The 18,770-nt window shown below is 35.8% G+C and overlaps 1 protein-coding gene across 1 annotated transcript in view; it reads right to left on the bottom strand.

Moving 5' to 3' along the window:
• LOC123705232 (LIM/homeobox protein Awh) overlaps positions 1–18,770 on the bottom strand; it is a 38,628-nt gene that overhangs the window by 2,812 nt on the left and 17,046 nt on the right. Inside the window, exon 2 of the mRNA XM_045653929.1 lies at positions 12,953–13,134. Coding sequence (XP_045509885.1) covers positions 12,953–13,134 — 182 coding nt within the window. The remainder of the gene's footprint in view (positions 1–12,952; positions 13,135–18,770) is intronic.

Consider the following 18,770-nt stretch of genomic DNA (forward strand, 5'->3'; position numbering starts at 1 on the left):
CGCGCATCAGAGCTGGATTGCTATTGTGTCCATCAGTGCCGCTCACAATGTTTTGACGTCCTGCAAAATGTCCGACTATTTTGTCTGACTACAACTGCAAGTTACATCATTAGATATAAGCTTCTTGGTTACATCACATGTTATAGACGTATATAAATGAAATGATTGTGGTCGGAGACTTATATCAATCTTATGAATAAAATAATCAATCGCAAAGCACAATATTATGAGCATCATGTATTTTGCTCCAGATATCAATTCGCATAGCAATATAACACTTTAGTGTAAATCCATCCCATTCAATGGAACTTAGACCATAATTAATATTGATTAGGTACCTACGTGTAGAAATTTTATAGGACAAGATGAATAAGTTAAGAATATCATTTCTTATGTTAAATCTAAATTAGTACATTAATTAATCAAATTACATCTCAAAAATATCCCACCAATCTTCGAGTTCTATCGACCGTGGTACTTATGGTGGTACTGGACTTCGGGTTTCATTCTTTCATGTATTATCAACCGTAAAGCTATACTTAATGTCTCCTAAAAAAGGTATAATAACTACATATATTACTTTTAAAAACAAATTTACAAACGATATACAATAAATTACGTTACAATGTGAGTTGTAATTTCAATTTAATCTCGTATCTTTTTGGTTTATGTTGCTCTACATAATATAGTAAATAATTTCGATAAAAAAGACAATTTGCGTAATATAAGTTTGTCGCAGCTTGTTTATTCAAGTGTGCCGCTCTGAGGGTCGGCGGGCGGCGGGCGGCGGTCGGCGGGCTGTGGGCCGCGGCGGCAGGCCTGTGTCACCACACGGACAGAACTACGTTTCTATAATTATTGTAAGGTTTAACGAGAGCGCTCTGAGCTCGCGTGACCCTCCGCAGGTGAGCCTCCACTGACATTATATGTCGGAAATAAATAAGCTCTAACGGGTATCTAAATTATTTTAATTAATTTTTCTAAAGTATTGCCACTATTGCGTACCGTGGACGCGGTTAATGTCAATACATGGCACAAATGCAATCGTCCCATAATGATAGCAGCGAATCGATGCATCTGATCTAATAATGTAGCCGGCCCGATAAATTACATGCAAGTTTTAATTTATTTCAAGGGATGTTTATTTCATTATCATGTTGTATCCACTCGTACACGTATCGCGTATGAATAATATAATTAATAAATTAATAATAATATGATTATTAACGATATAGAAATATTATGTTTGCATAAATACAGTGCCTCTTCATGGTATATTTTTAGTAGAATATGGAGTGGTATGGTAATGTTATTTACAATTTGCGATCTTTATTATATTAGTCTCATTATTATAGTATAATATACATTTTTTCAAGAAATTACTATTCAATTTAATGTCGTCGTACATAAAACTCAACACTATTATATAACGTTCGCACCTTTGTTGCACATAGTAAAACGTACCTATAATATCGCGCCTAGTTTATCCAGAGCAGACACTATCAACAATGCGACGCTATCAAACCCGTTCCAGGGTGCTTTCAATGACATTTGTTGAAAATAAAATAATTGCATTTGTGTCTGTTTTATCGTAATATAAAATAAGGAAAAGTAAAGTTTAATGGTGCGTGGAAAAAACAATGCTAATTGACACCCTTCATGATTAAGGTCGCACTTACGTCGCGGCCGGTGGTTAGAAGAGATCTTTCGATTAATAAATAAACATGTCATTAATTGTGTTCGTTATTATAATTATTTTTCCTAGAATACGAGTATACTTTACACACAAACAATATATTTGTATAATTGTCGGATGACAATCACACGAAACAGGCGAAGCAAACGAGAGCGCACGACATGGCACGACTTGTGAATGGAATAAAAACATTATATCTAATAATTATATCCAGTTCATTGTAAATTTACGATTACAAGTAACACAAGAACAAGAACCCATTACCCGGCAGTAAAATAGTAACGTACACAGTACACAGCATATCAAAACACGGTCGTTGCTATTTAACAGCGTAAAAAGTTCAACACTTGCAGCAAAAAGTTATCGAGGTTCGAATCAATGTCCAAACCTAAGGCTGTAAAGGGCGAAACACTAAACTATAGTGCTAATAAAATGTAATAAGGTGCTACTATTACATGCGTATGCGTATTGCGCCACAAGGTGTAGTGTTTCTACTGATTAATGACATTGTTCTGCCGTCCGACCTATAAATAAACGACATTAATATTTATAGCTCCTGCAAAGGATCCCGCCGGAACTATTTAATTACACGTATTTATCTCTATATTGACATGCTAAACGTTTTTATTTTACAATTAATTCCTTGAATCTATATTAGAACTCGCCGTCTGCCAAACGCTAGCGACCTTGCCGCGCTTCCTTTGAAAGCTATTCAATATAAATTGCTATTTTTGTATTTCAATCTTTTATTAGTAAACCACTGATTTCATCTTCTACTTTTTCCGAGATGACCGTTAGAGGGAAAATATCTGTTTTAAATGTTACTTGCCGCACTATAAAATTGAAATTGAATTCCCATATTGTGTAGTTTGTTTCAGTTTAAAGGGTTACATTACATTAACCCTAATTAAATTAGTCTTTTAATGCAAAGTTTTATAACAATGTCAATATCTCTGCAGCTGTAGAAGGAAAATATTTAAAATTGTTAAATATTGTATGAAGTAATACTTTGTAATGTTGCTTTTTCGTGGAAATACGCTCTACATATTTTTGCTATTTAGAAAACGAAACTATTTCATCAATACTTAAACTAAATTACCACCGGTTTCAACACAATACGGATGTAGAATATTATATATATAGTTTATTTGAAAACTTTATATCCTATAGTAGGTATATTTTTCTCAAACGAAATTTAAAACGATATATTTTTGATTCTCTGCATTTGATGAATCAAACTGAAACAAACACGACGCGGATAAGGGACATTAAGGGACCTACGATGCCAAACATTTCATTAAGAAATATTTGACAACCGAATGGAACCCTCGCATGCAGATCTCCGCACTCAGAGCAGGCCGGTGAGAGCAGCCTGCAGAGTGCACTCCGAGAGCGCGTCTCGTGACGCGGCAGTCGCTCCACACTTGTTATCGCCTCATTACCATTTCGCGAAGCTTAATATTTAATTAATTAAATAAACGCGTGCAACACTCCATTACGACGGTATCATATCGGCCGTTCCGAAACTTTTTGCTCTCAGAAGCCGCCCGCTATCGGCCCGATATGAACGACTTATTTTTATCGTCTCCGCTTTTATACAAACAAAACACAGCAACACACACAAGAACAAACGTAAATAACTCAGCCTTACCAGCCTTGCTTGATGCAATTTATGCCTAATCTTAAGAATTAATTCGAAAAAACCGTAGCGGCGTGCACTGCGCTCGATATCTACACCATACCGTGACATAATAATTGTTATTTTTGTTATGACTCAACGATTATTACTTGTTTTCAAACATTTCTTCATATCAAATTCAGCGTTTTTATGCTGTTGTGTTTTATGGTACAAAGTAATGTAATGTTACTTGGACTTGAAGATTCGTGTGCCTAAATTGCATTCCGATTAGGTAAACGTTTATTTTTTGCATCTTCTTGTTTATGTAACTCTGATAAAGGAATTAAAATAAACATATCGAATTATCGTTACGATAATAAAATATATTCACTTATCTCATTAAATTATCTACGACAAGAATATTATGTAAATGCTAAAAATAAATGGTATTTTATCTAATTGGTATTTTTTTCTTGCTGTTCAAACAAATGAATTAAATATTACATTTAACGATATGTACAATTAATATACTTATAAGGATAATTTTAATTAGTCTTTTGAGTCTCAATATTAACAGCTCATCCCACAATTTCTAAAAAACCTATTTAAAATACCTACTGATAAAAGGGGATGAATTAATGTCCTCAAATCCATAGAGTATCTAGGCGAACACAAAACGGATGGGTATAATCCACAAGGAGATAGACGACGAGTCCTAGTAGGATGGGAGCCGCAAATCGCGTGGAGCCCGTTTATTAATTGGCCATACATTATCGGCGTTATCCATAACGATGTTTCACGAGTACATTTGCATTTCAAAAAGTGTTGGCGGACGCTCCGAGCTACCGTTATCATGCTTATTAACATTTTGTCGCCGGCAATATCAATTAAAGGTCTCGCATAGTAATTAACACAGTGACAGATTAACAAGTTTTTACACTCTGCCGTAATGAAGACGTCGCTTAGACGTGGCTACTGGTGGTCTAGAGCTGCCCCACTGGCCACTTCTAATGGAGATTGTGTGATTTTTAAGATAACATTGTTTAATAGAGATTATGGGTGATAAAATGAAAAAGTAGGATATAATGTCATTGTCCTGCTGAATAAATGTATTTTTTAATTTTGAGAGAACTAGAGCTGTACCAAGAGGTACATTATGTTTGAATATTGATATATTTCTATGAAATTCTATGAATTAATGATACTATGTATTTAATTTTGTATTTTATGGTGAATAAATGATTATGATTATGATTATTGATTATGATTATTTCATGACATAATATGCATGCAAAAGCAGGTTTGTTTTAACAAACGAATAAAACACCAACGTAACTTTTGAGCCAATACTTTATGCATGTTGCGTACCGAAATCATAAAAATATATTTTTGAGTTTCACTTTATTTGCTGACCGTACCAGTTTTTCGAAAAGCTGTATAGGTATCTATTGTTTTGATCAAGAAGTATAAGTATAACATGAGAATGCGTGTAGGCGAAGCGATCGCATGCGCTATCGCGATGCGCACTGCAAGTTGCAACGGACGGACGCAAAAAGTGCAATCACAGCTCGTAGATGTGTGTAGCAATTATTAGAAAATAATTATGACTTTGTTTACGTTGTTATTCTCTCGCGCGAGCTCTACAACACAATAACGTGTGAATCCTCATACATCCTGCTCGTTAATGTAACAGATATTTGCGTGGCTGTCTAAACGTTCTGAACTCTATAAATAAATGATATAAACGCCGTAACTGCCTCTTTTTTACGCGTCGATCCGAATAACCTTTGTATTTGTTGAACGATAACGTCCGCGTCGCTCGCTCAGTGTGAGACGACAGTCGGTTTATAAGCTTTAGACAGGACGGTATTATACTTTATTTTATTAAAAAACTCAATCAATTTTCTTTTAATACTTAGACTTTTTATATTTTTAATTATATTTTATTATCGAGCCGTCTTCTTACAAAAATTCTCCCCTGTTTAATTTTGGGCTTATTCCATGGTCAACACACCGTTCAGACTGTAAAAATCTTATCTCGTATGACGTATCAAACAAAAATATATTTTACAAAGATTTTTTTGTCTAAAATTTTATTTATATTTAAAAAATACAACATTCCAATATGCTTTTAGAATACCGTGAGTCACACGAGGGCAGAGTACGTGCGGCTCAAAGGCAACAGGTGCGTGAGAATCAGTCCCATAAAAAAGAATCTATGTCCCGATCGGTTATTGAAAAATCTCAGCTCGAGTGTGGCACAACAAAGCGATGACGGCAATGCCGGTAAAAAATACCCAACCGTGACTTGCAACACTGGACTTTTCATTTGTCATTTATTTTGATTGTGATAAGTCGACGTGGAACGATATATTTCAATCGGATGGATATGTGAGGAATGGCGGGACCACCTGGACTCCGAAAGGGTTGGCTGTGGACGGTGATATTTGTGAAACTAGGTTATCGCCTATAGGTAAAGAAGATAGCAGTTAGCATACATAAGATGCCTTCTTGTTATACATAGCTTTAAAACTCAAACTCAAACTCAAACATTTATTTATTCAATTAGACTTCTTCGAGAAGCACTTTTGAAACGTCAATACATATTTTTATCATTTACCACCGATTCGGAAAGCAGTATCTATGGAGAAGAATCGGCAATAAACTCCATAGTTGCTCTTTTAAATCATTTCAGTATTACAATTTAATTTTACAAAATATGTAAGTAACCGTACGTATATATTATCATAATATGCCAAAGAACTGTCCTGCGGTTCTCACCCGACAACCCTCCATGGGTTTTTATCTTCCATTATTACATTATTTATAAGTCCCATGTCCCTTTAATCGATACATTTTAAATTTAATATATTTTATAACTTTTAATTTTGTATGGTATATCGCACTCAGAAACCCTGTATAAGTTTCTAGACCATCGGTACATTCGCTGACCGCCGAATAAGGAATAACATTTGATCTTCACACATCCGTGATCCCATAAGTTGGTTATATCGTCATGTTGTTGTTGTGTTTCGTACTTTACTATTATGAAAGTAAACACTCGATGATAACTGTTATATGCTTAAATTTATTATCCGGTAGAAATTAAATAGAATCAGGAATCAGGGTCTCATTGGAAATAGTATTAGAATTTTATAGCAATGTTTTCCGTATAGTCGTATTTTAGCTACATATTTAATTTCTGTAATAATTACCATTACTCTAATTTAAACTATTATTTATAAAAGTACATTAATCATTAAGGCTTTACTTATAAGTAATGATGTGTTTGTAAATCTATTAACTTGTTTACAAAACATTTTTTTCAATAGCTAAAATATTATAATGAAATACAAACATAATTTTGTACCCTAACAAGGGCCCTGATATTAGAACACGACCGAATATGACACAAAATGCCACGAAGTTGTAATTTATTAGTTCATAGCTTTGTTTATCGCGCTCCCTTTAGAATACAATAATGGCACATTGCACTATTAATTAATAATATGTACCTAATATAGTTTAGAGACTGCTTTTCAAATAAGTAAACAAATCATTTGTTAATAATTTCCTTTACGAAATTAAAAAATCATAAAAAATGGAAATACATATAAACTTTTGATAAAATAATTATTTGGTAATTAACTACAGCATGTCTGTGTGCTGCAGAATGAGAGAGGACTATCGTTTGACGTTTCACATAAGTCCTTTAGTAGTCTTTTTTTAAAAGAACATTTTATGTACTCTCTATATAATTTCCATTTTCCTGAAAACAACTCCTTGATGTTGTGATTGCGTTCTTTTATTGTTGAAGATAGTTTAACATTAATTTAAAACTACGCAATAGCACAGCTCTGAGCGGCCGCAGCAGAGCGGCCGCCGCGGAGTGGCGGAGTGGCGAGAGCCGTCGGCTGCAATCAGCGGGTCACGACCACGAGGTGTCACTGCTTGACGGGTGACATCGAGTGTCCAATATTCAAACTATTTTTACACCACGTAATTGCGTATTGAATATTGATACTCTGTCAGATTCCATTAGTCGGTTCGATTCGCTTTGTAGTTTTCCGTAGCTGTGTTTTTTTGTAAACGTTATAGGTATATTATGTTGTAAATGTTTATATGTGTATTTAGAGAATATATAATACGTGTTATTTTATAATTGGAATATTTGTTTTAACAATTTGGACTCGTTAGTCAGTATAATGTTTTTGGTTTGCTTGTGTTCGTTACTAAATTAAATAAGTGATAGCAGAATTTGTATTCTATACACTGCAACAATAGCGCGTAAAAGTAAGTACATAATATAATTTTGTTATCCACTAAAAGATAAATTATTTTAAGAATTACAATAATTAGATAATTGTCGCTATAAAAGGAAGACACCGATAAAATAGCTCACATATTACAATGGTTAACGAAGGAAGACAGCAGGCTAATTCAAATAACTAACACTACAACAGCCGTTTTTGAAATTAATTAAAAGCAATGTAAACCTGCAATAATATTCCATATAATTAACAATAAAATACTGCATATCCTGAATGTTGCCATAGTAAGGGATCGTTAAAATCGACCGCGTCACCGTTAAATAATGTTTATGTTGGCAACACAACGAGCGGTATTGCCAGTAAATCGAAGTTGCCGCCGGCGACCACCTTAATTGCTATTGTTGATGTATCATATGTTTATTGTTTATTTAACGCACCTTTTTGTCAGGTAGCCGGCCTTTTGTTTTAGCAGGATGTTCCTGACACCAGCGCAGTATCTTTGGGAATTGTATCGTATTAACGACTATTGTGTTTTTCACCACTGATATTCTTAAACTATTATAAGGTACACAGGCGTATAACTACTTTAGCATTCGTGTGATTCTTACTATGGAAATCGATTTTGTTCTTTACTACACTAACAAGAGCCTTCAAGTTGATAAATATGATTAAGTAGAGTAATAGAGTTACACCAAGGTATCTCGAATTCGGCACTGCCGTATTTATAAAGCACAACCGGTAAACGAAGATGTCAATGAAAATAACCAATCCGATCATTAAAAATGTAACTACATCACGGCATGGATAAAAAAAATGATAAAGTGCGTTCAAAAAACCTCGTGAGTTGATTAGGTTTGAGATCAAGGGCGATTTATCAAGAACGGGGCTTATTATAATTGGAACATCAGTAAAACTGACGCTTTCATTACGGGACACAGGAGCCCCGTCCCGTGTCACGCGATGTTCGCCCACACCGTCGCCGCAAATGCGCGCGCCGTGTTCTATGTAAATGCACCATGTCCTCCGACTTTAATTAATCTATAGTCGAATAAATAAACCCGACTTAATCGATTCACCCTGAATATTAAACAATGCGTGATATGCCGATCCAACCGTCTTATTGGGATATACTTCACTTGGATAGTAGAATGGATGAATCGATCATAACTTAATAAACATAATATGAAATGATTTTCAATAGTAGATAATATATATTTTTATTAAAAAAAAAAAAACAAAATGTTTATGTTTAAATCATACAAGTTATCCTATAAAAGAAAATCTATCCTATATACTTAGCACATCTATAAAATCATTTCATGAGTCAAGTAAAAGCATGGGTAAGCGACATTTTGTAACTTAACGGAACTTGCTCAACTAAATCACGTTCAAATATTCAAGTGCTTACAGAATATAAATAACAGCTTGATATGTCGTTTGTCGTATGTCGTTTGCTGAAAATTTAAAGCTTTAACCAACCGCTAAAGTACATTTGAAACAGAAACAGATATAAATATATTGGAACCAGATATTGGAACCCACTAAAATTCTCCACAACAATAGCCAATAGTGTAAAGTAATTAAAGCGAGGATATAAAGCTATCAGGTTAGAACCGTCGGTGCGCTGGCGGCGATGTTGGTTTCGGTAAAACAAATGCGCATAATATTCCAATGAATCTCTGCTATCTAAAACAAATAACTTAAATCATGTCCAGTGAGCGCTGAATGGATACCTATTAAAATGTGGGGAGGGAAAGCAATCAAGCAGACAAGATTTATTTCTCGCGCCCGAGGCGAGCGCTCCGACGAGCTCCGAGTTCCGACGCACCACATTGTCAACTCGCCGTTTATTTTTAAGGCATTTGTATGAACAAACAGATTTCACTTACTAGTTATATATAACTAGGAGGGAGTGATTTTTAAGGGGCTAAAGTTACGGCTTATTATTTTTACGTCTGTTTGCAAATATCCATCAATGCTGACCATTGCGGACTGAAATTAAAGTAAAAAGGTATGGTGTCAGTTTCGAAATGATTTAAAGTAATTTTGTAAATATTTACAATTAAAATATAGATCCAATCTATCTATCTATCAATGTAGATAATAATAATCTAAATAGTAGATTGAATATTATTTTATTTTACTTTATCTAATCCTGTTTATAAAAGAAAACCGTGAATACTGTGACTTCCATAAAAATATGTTAAAATTTGGAAATATAACAAATTTATTTGATTTTGAACTTTTTCCTTCTATTTAGCATCGAAAACCTACTTATTGTTGCTTCACTTGAATGTTTCATTATTTAACATTGTTGTTTTATTGACTCTAGCTGAAGAATGACAATCTTATAAGCTACTCTCATTTATATACGCTACAAACCTCTTAACAATTGACGACGTAAGCATATTCCACTGACGGTTTATTAAAATAAGTCATAAATAATTATCAGTACGAGTTGTTTGCTAATATTATGTAATATTTTAATTAAATTTAATTAGTCTAGAAGCAACTGTACATTTACAACCGACTCCGAGAAATACAGCGTTTGATTTACAGTTAAAGCACTTCTAATAATAACGGCTTTAAGTTATTACTGAATAATGCAATTAATTTTTAAACGTATATTGTGTTTGGCAAAAAAGGTATTAATCACTCTCCGCTTATATTATTGAACAGTTCCATTTAGTAATCGACGCTTACTACTAAAACTATTTATAACATGATAAGTGAGAATGGGCTTACGACAATCCATCTTCTCAGCAACGATGTCAATTTTTATCGACTCACAAATTAATGAATAAAGCTTTAAAGTTCGTATGCTACAGACTACAGTGTGGCTAGTGGCCACATGGTGGCTACATGAAACGCGGCCCATTTGTTTAAGCGTCAAAGCTCGTGTGAACTCTAATTAATTTCGGCTCACACTTTACACCTACTTTGTCATCGAGTTTATCATAATTTATACGTTTCAATGCAATTGTAAGTGTGTAATGATCGGTGATGGAAATAAAATTAATTATACACATTCAATAAAATGAGGAAGGTGTTACTTGAGATGAGATTTCGTAATAGGTTTTAATGACAAAAATTATGAATCATTTTGCAGATTCATTTAAGTATTTTACATACATATTTGTCATTTTATATTTCACTTTAAGTGTATGGAATGTATAACGCATTGATGATAATAATTTCTATGTTATTAATAAAATTCTCATCTACAGTTACTTCTGTTAGCTTTACGTTATACGCTATTCAAGCTATATATGTACCACATAAATAAATAAACATATATAAATAACAGCTTATCAAGTTCAAGTTCTTTGGGTCTGTTGTGCGTGATCTTGATTAAAATTCATTATTTACTATCGCACCTGCGCGTTTATGTTTAGCAAAATCTACATTAATGGTCGGTTCAGACATCATAATATTATGATAAATGTATGAAGAGTACGTTTTATTTAAAAAAATAATATTTACCTAGCTCAATATAGGTAGTACCTAACGGTTTGAATATAAAGTTATTACACTGGTTTTAAGTTTTGAAGTAGGTAGTAATGTATTTTTTTCTGGTTATTTTAAATTTGATTGTGATTGAAATTTGCTTCAGCTGGTATTTATTGTATTTATTATAGATAAGACAATAATATTCGAACTAATAGAATATTTTTTCTTAAAAAATGATCGTACACGAGCCGAAGCCTCCATCCCTCGACATGTTAGATTTGCGTTGTGATGAAATTGATAAAGAACACCGCTGATAGTGCAGTATCATGGCCACACAGCGCGGGTCAGGGGTCGCCTGCCTCCACGCATACCAGCGGCAACCCGGCCGAGTGCCGGAGTCCCCACGCGCCAGCACCCTCCTCGCGCGACGGTACCTCCTCAACTCGGCCGGGTAACGGATGACTCGAGGAATCGATGACTACGAACATTTCTAATACGTGAGGTTAATTGGACGCAGGCTCTGTATTGTGAAGGAATTAATGGGACTGATCCGACTGTTTCATGTACGAATTCTTCGACTATGTTTGAGGAATTTAACTTTTAATTGTTACGAATGGATGTTTACTATATGTACAGTTTTTCTTGGAAGCTTATTGGAATTGTCGTGAGTATTTCGCGTTGCGAACAAATGAAACGTAAATAAGGACATGAGAATTATCACAGTATATCAATTAAACTTTCTTTTTTGTTATGGTATATTATATGGAACGGTAATAACTAAGAAAAGATTTTGCCAATGTATTAATGTGTAGAAGCAGGTAGGTATACAATTATTATGCGCTTCAATCAAATCAACATAGGTTTTTTTAAATATTATTGCTCTTGGAGGTAGGTAGGCTGCGTAGATAGGTACACTATTGGTATTTTGTGTCCATTTTTCATTGATTTTTGAGGTTTTTTTAGAAAAATAATCAACTCGTTTAGTTTTGTCAACGTACTTATCTGTCCCTATAAAGACCACGTATTGTACCTACTTAGAAGATATCGCAATATTAGTCGCAAATTCAGCAAATAGATAACATCGGGCCTAATCCCGTTGCTACGGAAGTGTGCACAGTACCTACACTGTACTGCACAATAATAAGGCACTGCAGAGTAGGTACTGCAGATAATCAACGACACAACGCCTGGCCTAACTGCACTTACTGTGCTACTTATATCTGATAATGAGAGCCAAAGCTTAATAGAATGGAATCGTTTATTCAAATGCGGTGTTTGAGTGGAGATGTTTCAAGCTGGATATTCCAAGTAAGTTCTATGAAGGCATTTGTGTAGGTACCTACCTAATATTTATATTATATGCAAATAATATGTTAATATCTATGTGATGGAAGCTCCACTTAAAATTATTTCTGTAAATGTTATCTAGATAAGTAGGTAGATATATTATACTTCTAGTCGTGAATGTTTATGCAGTTTTGGCGATAATATGTAGAGGTGACATTTTGTAAAATTACAGAAATGATTGATATCGTATAAATGTCGCTCCAAATATCAAGCAATTATTCATTATAATTAAATAATGCTAACGCTGAGTGCTAACGTCTTATTTCAATAATTATTTTTAAATCATGTTATAAGTATTCATTTATTCAGACAACGATCCAATTAATAAAATGTAGAGTAATCATAATAATGATGATGTCTGAAGAAAAAAACCTTGTTTTGTTATGGAGGCGCTACATTGTCACAATTTTAATTACGTATTTATAAGGTAGGCTCTTGGTAGACTAAACTGAATGGTGAAGTTCCACAAGAACTCATAAACATAAATTATCTAACAAAAATTAAAGACAAATAAGAAAATTGTCACAGGTTTTGATAAGATATCTCTTATCTTGGAAGTAGAGCACTCACTTGGCATAGTCCTGCTTGCAGTAGACCTGTCTGTCGCGCAGGAAGCAGGAGGGGTGACGGTCGAGCTGCACGGCGCACACGCAGCAGCGCAGGCAGGCCGTGTGCCACGCGCCGCCGCCCACCTCCAGCAGGAACCGGTCCGCGATCGGCTCGCCGCACGCGCAGCACGTGCGGTGCTCCGTCTGGAACCACCCTTATGTTAGATTGTGGAACTAGATACCTAGGTAGTTCTGGAAAGGCTCTGGGCGGGTTAGAAGAAACTAGGTGAAGGAAGGTAAATAGTGAATGAGGTAGATGAAATTTTGGCAGCATTAGGCAATTTTATCATTAAACAAACTTTTTTAATCAAAATATAAAAGTCTAAAATTTTCCTTCCTACTTAATTAACATCGTAGACGAATAAAGACTCTCTAACCTTTACCTTACTTAAACAACATGCACTTGAATTTCAAAATTGATACCGCATTTTATTTATTACCTGAAGTCAATGACGCTGGAAACATCAGCTTTCATATTTATGCTGCGTATCTCAAATTAAATTCCAAAAGGACTAAACGTCTCAATCTAAAGGACAACATTTTAAAGCCGGCCCAGGCGCGGTGAGCACGTATGAAAACAAACCGTCTCCGTGTCCGTCATCAAAAGTGACACTCATCTCATTACGCCTCCGTCACAATAAGAGATCCCGCGCCTAAATGCAATTACATTCGTAAATCGCGAATAACACGCGGGAATTGGTTAAACAATACGCGGCCACATGTCGTACGAGCCTAGCACGAGGGAAGGGTGCGTCTATAATCTAATAGAGCCGTTGCATAAATACCCCGCCCTAGCTTAGGTGCGCGGTAATCAAACGCGGGATAAATTTAGTTAAATATTTGCAACGCAACTCAAATAAAATTTAGTCGCACGAGCGAACAGGACGCAGCGTAATTGCGTTACGGCTTCCAATGCTGTATGATTTTAAATTTGATTATTTGCTGTTCGTTTTTGTTAGAACTGCATAAGAGATTTGATATAGCGATGTGTGTGATCGAAATATGCAATGTAGTTTCACGAACGTAGTTCAACGAAACAATACGAAAACAGAAAAACATTTTCGTCATTCTTAAAAGAACGAGAGAAAAATAATCTATTGCCGAAAACGACTAATTTGTAACAAGCCCAAAGGTATCACGACATTCATTGACTGGGCGGTACAAAGTTCGCCGGGCCAGCTAGTTTGTAATATAGATATAGTTATACATAGATTTATCCTATTATGTATCCTTGAAAATATTTTGATAAAGTTTCACGACAGGTCAACCAACTCGAGCGCGATATCTCAGTATTTTCGGATATCCTCGTGAAAGCAAAGTTTATTGACTTTGCCAATGCCAAGTTTACGTACAAATTTCCAACGAAATGAGAACGAAATTGATAATAATTGGTTTGATTAGGTATTCAATCTAGGTCTAGGAAAATAATTTTGAGGATATTTCACATTATGCATGATATTTGTGAATCTTCTTTTTTGCAATAAAGGACATTAGGTACATATTTAATTCTATTAATATTACGCATGGTATTAAATCATTTGCTTTCCCATTTTGCCACAAAAGCCAACACAATAGGATGTTTATTGGCTCGCAACAACAAACAAATTCGGAAACAGCATGTTATGGCGATTGGCGACTCCATAAATATTTCCGAACGACACCGCGGACTTCATCAGGCCGCTTCCACGGCGGCTGCAGCCGGCGACACAATAACAAACAATGGGGAGCTCCAGTGACGTTTAGCGACGCTCCGGCACCCCAAAACAAATCCATCGCAATAAAAGTTGGGCTCACCGCACATATGTTGACTCCCCTCGCACACAATGCTACTTGTCACCTATCAAACTTTGTAACAAATTTCTTAAGAGCCCCATTCACCCGAGAGAATAGTGGCCCGGTGGCTTTGTCCGTCTTCAGCTGATATGGATCCCCGTTTTTATGACACTTTTTCTGAGCGAGCGAGCTACTCCCGTATAATGACGATGTTTGAGTGTATTTAACGCGTCATTTACGACTGTTTGTTCTGCCTCTCTGGAAATTATGCTAATGACTTACCTTTTTCACGGTTTGACGTTTTGTTTGATATGCGTCTCGCTACCGAGTGCTATCGTTTACGAGATTTTAAATCATTTAGGTAGGTACCTACATTTAGAATTCATTAAACGTGGAGATGATTAGATACTAGACCGTATTATGAGCACAAAATGACGAACGTTTTCAAGAATTTAATCTTTCATAATAGCAAGAAGGTAAGAGGGTAAAAAGGACTCCAGTGGCTTATGTTTAAATACATTAATAACAGGGGTTGTAATGTTCCAATAGTCACAAAACGAGCATGCAGTTGAGCAGTGCGGTGTGCCGAATGTCGTGTTGTGCGCCGATTCGAGGGGCGGGATTACACACTGTTACCACTGTTACATTCAAGTGCTATTATTTTTTTCAATTATAGTATTATCCCCTATTAATTTCAAGTGACTGTTGCTAGCTGGCATTGTGGCGTACAAAAGTATCAAACGGATTCGTTATTTGCGTTAGTAGCATTAAAGGTGTCATTTCTACTTTCGCTTTCTTAAAATAAATTGAAAAGGTAAGTATTGTAAGTCGCAACGTTTACCTTGGCGAGCGCCGTGTCAGCCCAACCCATAGGCAATAAATACCGGCACTAATTTTACTCAAAATACAGATATTATGAGCTATATCTAGAACAACATCTGGCACTTTAGATTTACACCAATAATTTATTTAGAATTTATTGCTCTCTTAAGAATTCAATCCAATCTGTAATAAATCTGACAGGCTCGGCAAATACATACCTAACTGTATCTCCCGTCGCCTTATTAATACAAAATCCGGTTTTTATCTTTACGAAAAGCCGCCGCATGTCAATAGAAATTAATATGCAAAATCGTCATCTCCATATGCAAATCGTGTAAACTAGATCATTTTAATTTCGTCGGATTTGGAAGCAATAAATTCGGGCGCTGTTAATAGTTTTTCGCTTAGATTACAAATAAGGTTTTTCGATAGAGTGCAGTAAATTATCTAGCATAAAAGTGAGTCGATGGTCCGCAAATCGGCAAATAATGCGGCTGGGCGGCGGGGGGCCCTTCGGCGTGACGGTGGCGTGACGGCGGCGTGACGACTGCGTGACGGCCGCGACCCGTCATTGTCCCGCGTCAAGGTGCGCGGCGCCTACGCCATTGTCGTTGGCTTACGTTCGCAAATCCGATTTATATTTGAATATAATTGACTTTCGGCCCGAGATCAGGTATGAAGCTTGTACTCCTTTGTAAGCGGCTCATCTCAATGGCATTTTTATCGTCTGAACATGATAAATGTGTTTGGGAGATTAAGTTCGGTTCGAGTCGACCGCGACCGCTGGAGCGCTTCGACTGATTTGTATTTGTAATTCGATCACGTAATAATCTCAGGCTTTATAGGCGATGTTACTGACCGTGCGTCATGTGTGTTTTAACAAAACACAATATTGGTTGATAGCGAGAATAGCTTATTGGATTTTACAGAAAATAAATTAATACGGGACACGAATTATTTGAGTTATTTGGGTGTTTAAATGCTATAAGAACGAAAAGACTCAGTAAATCTTCTCGCTCGGAAATTGGCTGTGATTAAAATCCGAAAAACTCTAGTTAATTTGAAGTATCCATATGAGAGTTGTTATTCTTCCGTGACGTGATGTGAATAGGAAAAACAGATAAGACACTCGCGATAACAAAGTAAGCGAAGCACGTAGCTGGCGATCACCCAGCGCGTCGCTCGACGTTCCCGCGATATTTCCATAACAGTAGTCAATCTCGCAAATTGGCGGCTCCTCCAGATTTATTCAACGTCTCGACTCGTTTTCGGTTGTGAAAATTCAAATCGACTATTTGTTTTGTCGTTTGATTTATGGCTGATACAGGATGAGATGTATTTTATAGTAACAAAGGCGAATCGGAAATAAATAATAGTCGTGTGTCAGCGATCGGTGAGGCCGGCACAAAGCCTGCCCCCCGCGGCTCGAGCGCCATAATAGGACCGTTTCACACCATTCAAGTATCGCTCTTCAGTTTTTTTGTTCGAGCATTCGTCAGAGCTCTCCACGAATATTGAGTTTGATTGCAGAATCCCAGTCGATTGAAATCGCTTTAGCTGCAAACTATAAGGCTGTTAGGGGTAAATTAAAATCTATTTTATCCTGTAGGTTGTAAATATTTTTCATAAACTTTCCAATACGGTATCACGATCAGGTAATTAATTATAATGCTATTATCGTGAATAGGTTTCATTAGGTATACTAACAAGGAAGAAGCTATTATATTGGTGCAGAATAAAATAGTATCTACTTACATAAATTTCACCTACCTACCTACTTCTTTGTAGATTGAGGTACAGAAATCTAAGAGACAGAATTTACAGGAATCAATTAATTTTGAATTTCAATTAAGTTAAACTTATATAAATAAAAGTGTTTAGATAGCTAATACCTAACAGCTAATACCTACTTTGAGATATAATGTTGAACCTAAGTAGGTATAGACTTAGGTTCAACATTATATCTCAAAGTAGGTAATGAAATACACCTACAAGTGGTTAGTGGTTACAATCATTGATCATTGAGATAATATTACTACGTATGGAGGAGACACCACGAACAAAATCTGTGCGCCATTTTTTTGCTTTAACTAAGTTTTAAAAATTATTATCTAGTTAGGTACCTACTTACCGATGAAAGTTATTCCTTTGCACTTTTCCGTATTATTTGTGCAATATCGTAACACACACGAAGGCATATTTTGATGCGTTTCACAAAAAACAAATAAAACATGAGCATGCAGTTAAGCCATATGGCTTATGGTGAGCGGAACATAAGTGATGTAGGCGGTGTCGTCTCCATATGTATAGGTATCTCAATGTCATTGATCTTTTTTCTCGTTCACAATCTCAATGGGCCTTCCCTTATCTGGGTTTGAATCTTCAGCTACTGTGCTCAGGTTATTGTAATAAATAATAACGATTGAATGTTATTATAACTGATTCCAATCAATGTTATCATTTTCATCAGTTTCCTTTTCGATAATAAATAAGTAAATACTAAATGGTAATGGACAAAATGATCATTGTAATTATAGATATATTACTTGTAGGTAGATATCTAAAAAAAAGATCCTGACTTAGGTACCTAGGTATATGCGGGTTTAAAGATAGGTACCTATATATTTTAATAAGGAAAACTTTTAACTTAATTTATTATGTTATTTTTGAGAGAAACATCACAATAGAAAAATTACTGAAACAAATCCCAGCCTTTGCTTTTTGATTTAGAAAAATACTTTATTGTAAAACAATTACTATGTATCATTTTTCTAAACCGGTTAAGTTTATCAATAACCGCTTCGCATTCAGCAACACTGACAAAGATACAAAGCGTCGCCAGATCGCGAACTGCAAGGGAGAACAATACACGATTAGAAACTTTATTTTCTAGTGATAGAACGTAAAATGGTTTGTTGGCGGTGAGGCGAGCGGGCGGGGTTGGGCGTGGCGGCGTGACGTCAGCGCCCCTGTGCGCGCCCACAGCGGCATAGCAATGATTGTACAGATTGCGGGCACGCCGGCACACGCGGGCACACACAGTTCTGTGGGGCACACGCAGGCCCGCGAACATGGCCGCGCCGCTCTTCAAGTGACGTCACCTTTTGTTTTGCGACTACCGCCCTATGGATGTCTCATTCAGAATACATCCTGAAGGCATGCCTGTACAACTACATAATATTATG

The sequence above is a fragment of the Colias croceus genome, chromosome Z, assembly GCF_905220415.1.
Source record: "Colias croceus chromosome Z, ilColCroc2.1".
Classification (NCBI taxonomy): domain Eukaryota; kingdom Metazoa; phylum Arthropoda; class Insecta; order Lepidoptera; family Pieridae; genus Colias; species Colias croceus.